General features: G+C 42.0%; 1 protein-coding gene across 1 annotated transcript in view; it reads left to right on the forward strand.

The window, feature by feature from the left end:
* The first annotated feature begins 633 nt into the window (after positions 1–633).
* CYP1B1 (cytochrome P450 family 1 subfamily B member 1) overlaps positions 634–12,077 on the forward strand; it is a 33,073-nt gene continuing 21,629 nt past the window's right edge. Inside the window, exons 1-2 of the mRNA XM_075862764.1 lie at positions 634–1,951; positions 3,476–4,563. Coding sequence (XP_075718879.1) covers positions 3,488–4,563 — 1,076 coding nt within the window. The 5' untranslated portion in view covers positions 634–1,951; positions 3,476–3,487. The remainder of the gene's footprint in view (positions 1,952–3,475; positions 4,564–12,077) is intronic.

Consider the following 12,077-nt stretch of genomic DNA (forward strand, 5'->3'; position numbering starts at 1 on the left):
ATACACGGCAATTCCGCTACACGTTCGTACACGGCAGATTTGTTGCAGAAATTTCTGTGACTAAAAATTATTTTCATACATCTGAATGCCGTGGTTTCTGCAGCATGTGCATGGATTTCTGCAAGCCCCATTATAATAAAGTGGACAGTCAAATAAATTTCTGCAACAAATCTGCTGCGTGTGAATATACCCTTAGGCCAGGCTCACACACACAGTTTTGATGCAGTTTTTTTTTATCCAAACATTGAAGTCAGACACAAAATAAAGGAGATGCATCAGCGTTTTCTATATACCTTTCCTAAAAAAAACTGCGCCAAAAACTGCATCAAAACTGTATGTGTGATCCTGGCCTTATAGTGAGCAAATAGATGGAAAATAACTACATAAAACCTCACCCTGAAAGCCCCCAAACACATACATTAAATAAAAAAGGGGACATTTGATGTAATTGAGACATGTTTGAGAAGTTTCTTACTTGGGCAGCTAATAAATCAGTAAGATCATTATAGGAGTAAAGTTAACCTTTTTTTTTTTATCTAAAAAACAACTGTGGAACTTATTTTCTATGGAACTGATGTCAGACAACTATTTCTATAGATGGTCGTAGGAGACAAATGTGATTCACTTCACGATCGTTCCATCATTTCACAAATCATTTTCCATTGTGGGAAGTGAACACGAATTAGGTAACTTTATATACATCACATAAAAAAAAAAAACAATGAATGTAAACATCTACAAAATGTCTCAAACTATTGCAACAATGGAAATATTGCCTACGATACTTCAGATCACTTGTCAATACTCAATATTTATTACGTTCTAGCAAACACTTGCATGACCAGCTTTACAATAAAGTGTCGGAACAAGACAGCTCCGTGCAGGTCTAGCACAGCTGAGTTTGTCATTCGGCACTCAGTAATACCCTGTATGTAGTGGCTTAATTCATCCCGTTATCCCTGGCTAGTTATATCCACAACTGAAAGCTATCAAGATGATGCAAAATGATAAAATCCCAAGGTCACACGTCTTATTTAGCTCTGCTATATCTGTATATATTGTGGAGCGACAAACCCCAATCTGTCCAGTGAATCATACGGTCATGGAACTACATGTCCCATCATAACCTCCCACCCTGTGATTGCCAGAACATGCTTACAGTTCAGTGATCTATAGCGGACGCTGACAATGAAGGCTGGTACTTGTAGTTCCACTGCAGGGACATGAGATGCTTTTATCAGGGTCTGTATTGTGCTAAATATTATACAGAATTATTACCTAATAAATGAAGTCCAACAGCACAACAGATATATCTCCTCTATTGTCTTGCACAGAAAGGAGAACTAGATGTAGCAGAGCCGCTCTATGCACGCACAGGCATTTAACCCTATCAAGAAATGCTGAGGTTTACTTGTAAGATGACTCACCTTAGCAAATCACTGCAAGGGTTAATGGGTGACAGTACCTTGTAATGAGAAGATCATTCAGCCTATTACAAATAAGGTCGATTTCCGGATGAAGTCAGATACTAACTCCACACTGAGGGGAGCAAAGGGAAAATCAGTGCGATCCAGGAGCTGTTCAGCTTTCCAATAAGTGGTAATTGCTAAGGGTCCAATGGTGAGAAGCTGGGCGGTGACCATAGAGTTCTCCCGGGGAGGAAACTACTCACACAGTGGGACAAGAGGGGGGCTCCATATAAAAGGTCATGCTGAGGAACTGGAGAGCAAATCTCACCTACCTTCCAATGTGGGACCAGCATCAGTAGCGGAGGAAGGTCATCAAGAGGATCCTTCTAATTATACAGCCAGCACCTCAAGAAGTAAAATGTATGAGAAGAGAATGGAGTCCTGTGAAGTCACATCTGAAGCTGCTTGATTTTCTCCGCTGAGAAAAGTGTAAAGCTATTAGGACTGGGATCAAAGTGCTGGATGCATCATCTACAGCCCAGGTAGATTCATGGTGGGTGAAGGTCCAGGTGTGACCACCAGTGATGCTCTGCATCAGACCGGAATGTATGTGTGGGAACCAAGTAATAAGATAAACACAATTACAGAGAATATATCAGGTAATGGACTGTTACAGGCAGGATATATGGGGTTCTGGACTGTTACAGGCAGGATATATAGGGTTCTGGACTGTTACAGGCAGGATATATGGGGTTCTGGACTGTTACAGGCAGGATATATAGGGTTCTGGACTGTTACAGGCAGGATATATGGCGCTCTGGACTGTTACAGGCAGGATATATCGGGTTCTGGACTGTTACAGGCAGGATATATGGGGTTCTGGACTGTTACAGGCAGGATATATAGGGTTCTGGACTGTTACAGGCAGGATATATGGGGTGTTGGACTGTTACAGGCAGGATATATGGGGTTCTGCACTGTTACAGGCAGTATATATGGGGTTCTGCACTGCTACAGGCAGGATATATGGGGTTCTGCACTGCTACAGGCAGGATATATGGGGTTCTGCACTGCTACAGGCAGGATATATGGGGCTCTGCACTGCTACAGGCAGGATATATGGGGTTCTGCACTGTTACAGGCAGGATATATGGGGTTCTGCACTGCTACAGGCAGGATATATGGGGTTCTGCACTGCTACAGGCAGGATATATGGGGCTCTGCACTGCTACAGGCAGGATATATGGGGCTCTGCACTGCTACAGGCAGGATATATGGGGCTCTGCACTGCTACAGGCAGGATATATGGGGTTCTGCACTGCTACAGGCAGGATATATGGGGTTCTGCACTGCTACAGGCAAGATATATGGGGTTCTGCACTGCTACAGGCAAGATATATGGGGTTCTGCACTGCTACAGGCAGGATATATGGGGTTCTGCACTGCTACAGGCAGGATATATGGGGTTCTGCACTGCTACAGGCAGGATATATGGGGTTCTGCACTGCTACAGGCAGGATATATGGGGTTCTGCACTGCTACAGGCAGGATATATGGGGTTCTGGACAGTTACAGGCAGGATATATGGCGTTCTGGACAGTTACAGGCAGGATATATGGCGTTCTGGACTGTTACAGGCAGGATATATGGCGTTCTGGACTGTTACAGGCAGGATATATAGGGTTCTGGACTGTTACAGGCAGGATATATGGCGTTCTGGACTGTTACAGGCAGGATATATGGCGTTCTGGACTGTTACAGGCAGGATATATGGCGTTCTGGACTGTTACAGGCAGGATATATCGGGTTCTGAACACCTCGCTACAGGTGTGCATGCGGTCAGTGTGCCTGCATTTTAGGAATGCATCTCTAGGTGGTGGAAGTGAGTTTAGCAAGACAATTCTAAGGACTATGGTTAAAATGTCTCATAAACCGTTGTAACTTCGGTTTGACATGGTGTGGAGTGAAATTAGTATAAGGGTTAAAGTGATGGTGCGGCTTATGAACTATTTTGATGTGTTTTGGTATTCATTTAATTCTATCCTTCTCTTTTTGTATGGCTTTAGGTGTAAATTGCAATGTTGAAGATGCATGAAGAGTTTTCTCCCTCCTATATGTACAGTCTTCTGCTCTCTGTTCTATGCACATTGGTGGCTGTTTATGTCTTTAAGTGGCTCCAGCTTTGGATCTTGCCCAGATGGTCAGAAGCACATCACCCACCTGGTCCTTTTCCATGGCCCATCATTGGTAATGCTATGCAGATGGGCAGCTCTCCTCACTTGGCTTTTGTGGAGTTAGCAAAAAAGTATGGCGAGATCTTCCAGATCAAATTAGGTAGCCAGAAAGTGGTGGTTCTGAATGGAGACCGGGTCATCCGACACGCATTGCTGCAGAAAGGAGCAGACTTTGCAGGTCGTCCTGGCTTTGCCTCCTTCAAGTTTGTGTCAGGGGGGAGAAGTCTGGCTTTTGGTCTCTACAATGAGAGATGGAAGGCTCATCGCAAACTTGCCCAATCTACAGTAAGAGCCTTTTCCACTGGTAATCCGGACACTAAGCACAGACTGGGGCAACATGTTCTTAGCGAAACCCAGGAACTGATTCATCTCTTCTTAGCTCTTGGAAAGAAGGACAAATACTTTACACCTGGAAGACATCTGGTTGTGGCTGTGGCTAACGTGATGAGCGCAGTATGTTTTGGTCGCCGCTATAGCCACATGGATGGAGAGTTCCAAGCTCTTCTCAGCAATAATGATAAGTTCAGTAAGACAGTGGGTGCAGGAAGCCTGGTAGATGTCATGCCCTGGCTCCAGCGTTTCCCAAACCCTCTCAGGACAGTATTTAGTGACTTCAAACTGGTTAATAACGATTTCTACAACTTTGTCCATAGCAAGTTCATACAGCATCTCAAGACAGCAGTGTGGGGAGTCACTAGAGACATGTTGGATGCTTTTATCCACATCTTGGGAGAAGTGGATGATAAAAGTTCCATTATGAGCCAAGACAGAATGAAAAAGAGAGAAGATGTGAAGAATGGTAACACAGGGCTTCACCTGCTAGAAACTGAACATATTCCAGCCACAGTCTGTGATATATTTGGGGCCAGTCAGGATACCCTGTCCACAGCTCTACAGTGGCTCATTTTCTTCCTCATCAGGTAGGAGATCCTATAACCTGCTTTGTTGTAGGTCTACAGTAGCTTTTCACCAGATATAAAATAAGGCTGAAAATTCCTGATGTGATTCCATGCTTCTAATGAAATGAATAGGAATAATGCACCTTACAACAAGGCTTTACAGTTGGAGACTATGTTGTGGGATTTTTCGCTTTAGACTTGCTTGCAAAAACTGGGATGACTCTAAAATTCCAGTTACATTTAGAAAAGATGATTCCATCATCTTCTCCAAATCTGAGCAGGGTTGGGAACATTTGAGAATGTAGCTAAAGTTGCTGCTGTAGTTCACCCTCCTGACTTCTTTAGCTTGTCAATTTTAAGGCTGCCCTTACCCATAGATCTTTCCTGGCTTTTTAAACTGCATGGAAAAATGAATGTTAACCCCCCCCCCCATTTTGGATAATGTAACAGTTTTTTAGTGTAGTTTCTGATGGCAAATTATTTAGTGTCATTTTGTACAAGCTATGTTTTTTTGAGTTATTCTTGGCTAAAGAGAAGCCTATGGGGGGAAAAAAGCACCACACCCAGGGCATGCTGCATTACTAAAATAATGCCACTAACCATAACAAAAACGCCATAAACCAAAAAAGCAGTTGTATGTAGTGCATTTGTGTTTTACTATAGATTTTAATGTAAAATCTGGCCGCAAAAGATGCCACCAAAATTGCACTAAACCGCTACGTGTGAATCCAGGCTAAGGCTAGACTTTCAAACAGCGTATTTTTTTTTTTCATAATGTTTTTAATTCCATTTTTATTTTATTTTTTTATTTTTTTTAGTGCCGCCGGATATTGCGTTACATAGTTAGTGCGGTCGAAAAAAGACACATGTCCATCAAGACGTTGAAGTCTATAGTAAAATATCAAATGCACTACACACAACTACGTTTTGGTTTGTACCGTTTTTGTGGTCGGTGATGTGTTATTCCAAACACCGCATGCTCTGGGTATGGCGTTTGTTCAGTTATTTTTCCATATGGTATACTTCACACACACACACACACACAGACCTTTTCTGGCGTTTTAATCTGTTTTAAAAAAAAAAACTCCTCTAAAAATGCTAGCGTTTTTCAAATGTAACTTGTCATTTTGGCGTTTTTGAAGTCCTTTAAAGAAGCCTATTGGAAAAACAGCTGAAAAGAACGCCATACCCAGAGAATGCTGCATTTGAAAAAAAATAAAAATGCCACTGACCAGAAAATTGCCACAAATCAAAATGCATTTGATATTTTACTATAGAGTTTAAAGGGAACCTGTCACAAGCATTTCACCTATTGACCTTTCCTCACCCCTCGCTGGCCGCTGCTGTCAAAAGTTAATTGCCGTTATCCCTTCTCCTAAACTCCTCCGACCATAAATAAGTCCGCAAATATTTTGCATCTTTTATGGTAATAATCTGGCAGTCTCATTTGTTACTCTTGTTATGCCCGACCACCGCCAAAAAACGGTTCCGCCCTTAATGTCGCAATCTCGTCTGAGCGCGCATGCGCCCGTCATGTATGGTCCGACACCCTTCCCTGCTTCGAGTGTGCTGGGAGGAGGCAAGGAACTGTCAATCAAAAGTAAGGAGGCGGGGTTAACTCAGAGGCTTGAGGAATGAAGATATGACACTTATTCTCATTAGCATACCGCGCAGAAACCCTAAAAGACCGAATGCTAACGGTACAGAGCCTACCTAGAAGATAATTCTAGGTTACATAAAAATGATTTTTCACCCACTTCCACCAGGTATTGCTGGTTTAATAGGTGAAATGCTGGTGACCGGTTCCCTTAAGGGTATGTTCACACGAGGGCGTCCGTAACGGCTGAAATTACGGGGATGTTTCAGCCTGAAAACATCCCCGTAATTTCAGCCGTAACGGCATGTGCAGGCGCTTGAACGCCGCGTCAATTACGGCCGTAATTAGCGCTGCTATTCATTGGAGTCAATGAATAACGGCTCCAATTACGGCCAAAGAAGTGACAGGTCACTTCTTTGACGCGGGCGTCTATTTACGCGCCGTCATTTGACAGCGGCGCGTAAATATACGCCTCGTGTGAACAGACAAACGTCTGCCCATTGCTTTCAATGGGCAGATGTTTGTCAGCGCTATTGAGGCGCTATTTTCGGGCGTAATTCGGGGCAAAAACGCCCGATTTACGTCCGTAAATAGGCCGTGTGAACATACCCTTAATGTAACATCTGGCCACACAAAAAAAAATACATTAACGCTTCAAATCGCTGTGTGTGAATCCAGACTAAAGCACTTAAAATATGCCAGAAAAAAGCATGTACAAAAGTACACCACTAAAAACGCCTGAAAAAACGCATGTTACATTTTAAGAACGTGCCCTTAGGTTGGTAACTTGATTAATAAGTGTCTAAAATCTTAACTACTATGGCACAGAAGGAGTTAATTTGACCATTTCCCCCCCCCACCCTCTGGTCTCCTCCATATTCTGTATATAATGATTGTCTATGTGAACAGTGTTTACTATGTGGTACAGGGAATGTTAATCAATAATTGTCATTTATATACTGTGTTCCGTTTTTTGAGCTCCGTTTGGGATACACCCTGGTAGGTGAGCAGGATTGTCTGTGTGGATCAATAAATAGTCGTCTTCCACTGTGCTCACATCACGCTAGTAGGAGATGAAGATAAAAAAGCTGTGTTTATGCTCCACCTGGAATGGTGTGCATATAAATAGTGATTGTACAGCATTTCCGTCAAACTGAGAAAAATATGAACTAAGTTTCTAGTTATTGTTAACAGTGAGTGTCCTATATTGAAACTCCACAAAAATATGGGTCTTATTTCTAAAAACTGTCAAAATGGCCTTGTTGCCCATAGCAACCAATCGGAGCTCAGATTTTATTTCTTAAACTGTTCTGGGAAAATGAAAGCTGAACTCTGGTTGGTTGCTATGGGCAACAAGGCCTGTTAGACAGTTGTGATAAATGAGGTCCATAGTGTCTAGAATTTAATACATTTACAATAAACTGTCGCCATAATATGAAATATTCTAAAAAAAGAGAAGCCAAAACATGGTTATCTTTTATTTATTTTCATTGCTTATATACTGTAGCACAGTATATTCCTCAGGACAGTACAAAGACTGGTATTATTCACATCAGTACCCATCCACAAATGGGCTCACAATCTAATTTTTCACACCCACATACAATCCTCAATTGCCTCGCACACTAGGCACAAATTGGACATACAATCAAAAGCGAATATTTGTGCTGATCTTCTCCTTTCTGTGGTGATCGAGCAATCGTTTTCAACAGATGCAAAGGTTTTTCACTGGCAAGATCCTTTACCGGACCCAAAATAATAATTATCCTAACTGATACCATTAATAAATATGCAGGGCTTACTTTTAACAGATAGAAAATTATCCGACATATCCTACAGCAGTAGCACCTAGTTCCTTCTAGGTAAGGTCCCCCACTGGCACCTTCAATGAGAACAAAAAGCTCTTACTACTGTCTACTAGACTTCATTTAACGACGGAGCTAATGAATTGAATGGCTCAGAATTTCTGGTCGACAAAAATCCACCAGAGAAATAGGATTATTTGGGAGGGATTTTCTAGTAAAATATGAGTTGAAAGCAAGGGGCCCATATATATTCTTGAATTGTGGCCCCTATTCATGTAATCATAATTATTTTTCATGATATAGTTGGTATGAGTAGCTGCATGATCTTTCTGGTCATAATCCCATGGGTCAACAGGAATATCCATTTTAATGTATCCCTAATTAATTTATCTTCTACCCTTGTAGGCCCCCGTATTCCAGGAGACATTATCCAAATGCAGTGCTTTTATTTGAATGATGTATACGTTTTTCATTGCACTTATTTAATAGAGTCCTTAACCCTTTCCCGCTGTGGCCACTTTTGACCTTCCTGACAGCCTCATTTTCCAAATCTGACATGTTTCACTTTATGTGGTAATAACTTTGGAATGCTTTTACCTATCCAAGCGATTCTGAGACTATTTTCTTGTGACACATTGGGCTTTATGTTACTGGTAAAATTTGCGCTATACATTCAGTATTGTGCAAAAAAATTAAATTTTTCTAAATTTATTTGTATCTGCTTGTAAAACGGGCAGTTCTATCACACAAAATAGTTGCTTAAAGCTTAGAACTTTAGCAGCAATTTCTCACCTTTTTCTAGAAAAAAATGCCTTTTTGAAAGTGGCAGTTCAGTTGTGAAGTGGCTCTTGGCGGCCTTATATATTAGAAACCACCAATAAGTCACCCCATTTTAAAAACTGCAACCCTCAATGTATTCGAAACAGCATTTATTGACCGCATTAACCCTGCACCATAAATTTACAAGTTCACTTTATTCTGCGGGGCAATACGATTACAGCGATACCAAGTTTTTATAGTGTTTTTTTTTATTTCGTTTTTTTTGTTTGTTTTGTGTATTGCAGCTTTTGCACAATAAAGTCACTATTGAAAAAAATAAATAAAAAAATACCGGTTTGTGTCGGATTTTTTGTTTTTTACGGGATGGGTGGTCTTTTTTTAGTAAATGTGGCTTCTTCACTTTTTATACCGTTTTTTGGGAGGACATGTTACTGGTGTCTTTTTTTTTTTTTTTTTTTTCATTTTTGAAAAAAATTTATGTGTATATATAATGTGTTCTTGTTTTATGTTTTTTTTTACGGCGTTCACCGTGCGGGATAGATTGCATAATAATTTTATAGTTTGGGTTGTTACGGACACGGTGATACCAATTATGTATATTTTTATTTCTTTTTTGTTTTTTTCCAATAATAAAAGACTTATTATGGGGGAAAAAAGGCAGTTTGGCTTTTGTTTACTTGAAACTTGTGCTTTTTTTTTTTTTTTTTTTTTTTTTTTTTTTTTTTTTTTTTTTTTTTTAATTTTATTTGTCCCACTAAGGGACCTAATGCTCCAATCACTATTATAATACACTGTGTTACATATATAGTGCAGTATATTAGAGCTGTCAGTTATTCACTGACCGCAAGCCTATGGGGACCCGCCGGAAGTGGGTCCTCATCGGCTTCCGCACAAGACAGACACGAAGGCCGTTATTTGGCCTCCAGTTGCCACAGCAACCCAGCCATTGGGTTGTCGGTCGGGTAAAAACCCTCTCAGTTGCTGCACTCTATTGGGCGCAGCATCTCGGGTTAATTGGCCGGATCGAAGAATAGCTCCGGTCCTGGCAGCTACAGGAGAGTGCCAGCTGTATAATACAGCTGTCACCCCGCGGTGATGATGAGGGCTTCGCTTCTGAGCACCTTCATTGCGACATAACTGTACTGTGGTTTGCATGAACCCCCTTCCCGACAGCGGCGTGTATATATACAGCGGATGTCAGGAAGGGGTTAAAAAGACCGTCACCTCATTTTACCGATTTAAACCAGCAATACCTTGTGGAAGTGGATGAAAAATCATTTTTATATAACTTATAATCTCCTAAGTAGGGTCTGTAACTTTAGTATTCAGTTTTTTTGATGTTGCTGCATTGTTTGCTAATGCGCATAAGTCCTATCTACATTCCTTAAAGGGAACCTGTCACCAGCATTTCATATATTAAACCAGCAATACCTGGTGGAAGTGGGAGAAAAATCATTTCTATATAACCTATAATTGTCTTAGGCTGGGTTCACACGACCTATTTTCAGACGTAAACGAGGCGTATTATGCCTCGTTTTACGTCTGAAAATAAGGCTACAATACGTCGGCAAACATCTGCCCATTCATTTGAATGGGTTTGCCGACGTACTGTGCAGACGACCTGTCATTTACGTGTCGTCGTTTGACAGCTGTCAAACGACGACGCATAAAAATACAGCCTTGTCAAAAGAAGTGCAGGACACTTCTTTGGACGTTTTTGGAGCTGTTTTCTCAGACTCCAATGAAAACCGCTCCAAAAACGGACGTAGAAAACGCGCGAAAAATGCAGCGAAAAACGCGAGTTGCTCAAAAAACGTCTGAAAAGCAGGGGCTGGTTTCCCTTGAAAACAGCTCTGTATTTTCAGACTTTTTTGGTCACTACGTGTGCACATACCCTTAGTCGGCTCTGTACCTGTTAGTATTCATTTTTTTTAGTGTTCCCACACCGTATGCTAATGAGCATAAGAGTCAAATATTCATTCCTCAAGCCTTTCCAAGTTTACTCCGCCACCCTACTTTTGATTGACAGCTCCTCGCCTCCCCCCAGCACACACAAAATCCCGCACTTGTGCATTAACGTCCGCTTCTGGTGTGTGCGCACAAAGGGACACCGGATTATTACGATAAAAGGCGCAAAATGTTTGAAGACTGTTATTTACAGTCGGAGGAGGAGTTTAGGAGAGTGGATAATGGCAATGAACATTTGATAGCAGCGGCCAGTGAGGGATAAGTAAAGTTCAATAGGTGGGATGCTGGTGACAGGTTCCCTTTAAGCCTGAGTTAACCCCGCCTCCTTACTATTGATTGACAGCTCCTTGCCTCCAGCAGCACACACACAATCCTGTGCTTGCAGAACAGGACCTATAGCTGCCCATGCGCAGTACCATAAAAGTTGCAAAATATTTGCAGACCGTAGTTTACGGTCAGAGGAGTTTAGGGGAGGTGATAACGGCAATGAACTTTTGACAGCAGTGGCCAGCGAGGTGTGAGTAGAGTTTAATAGGTGACATACTGGTGACTGGTTCCCTTTAACCCCTTTGGGACTGAGCCATTTTGTTTGATTTTTCGAACGGTCGTGTGAATGGCCCCATTGAAATACATGTGTCCGTGTGACGGCCATTGTTTTAACAGCCGTCACACTGACTTATTCAACATTCGTCTGAATAAGGGGAATGTTCACACGGCCTATTTACAGACGTAATTCAGGCGTTTTACGCCTCGAATTACGCCTGAAAAGACGGCTCCATTACGTCTGCAAACATCTGCCCATTGATTTCAATGGGTTTTACAATGTTCTGTTCAGACAAGGTGTATTTTTACGCGTCGCTGTCAAAAGACGGCGTGTAAAGACACCCGCCTCAAAGAAGTGCATGTCACTTCTTGGGATGTAATTGGAGCCGTTTTCCATTGACTCCATTGAAAAACAGCTCCAATTATGTCCGTAATGGACGCCGCGAAAAACGCGTGCACTTGCAAAAACGTCTGAAATTCAGGAGCTGTTTTCGCCTGAACATACCCTAAGAGTATGTCCGTAACGGCCGAAATTACGGGGCTGTTTCCAGGAGAAAACCGCCCCGTCATTTCAGCCGTAACGGCATGTGCAGGCGCTTGAACGCCGCGTCCATTACGAACGTAACTGGAGCTGGTTTTCCATGGAGTCCATGGAAAACGGCTCCATTTACGTCTGAAGAAGTGACATGACACTTCTTTGGCGCGGGCGTCTATTTACGCGCCGTCTTTTGACAGCGACGTGTAAATATACGCCTCGTGTGAACAGACAAACGTCAGCCCATTGCTTTCAATGGGCAGATGTTTGTCAACACTTTCAAGCCGTAATTCCAGGCGGAAAACGG

The sequence above is a fragment of the Rhinoderma darwinii genome, chromosome 4 (assembly GCF_050947455.1).
Source record: "Rhinoderma darwinii isolate aRhiDar2 chromosome 4, aRhiDar2.hap1, whole genome shotgun sequence".
In the NCBI taxonomy this organism is placed as follows: Eukaryota; Metazoa; Chordata; class Amphibia; order Anura; family Rhinodermatidae; genus Rhinoderma; species Rhinoderma darwinii.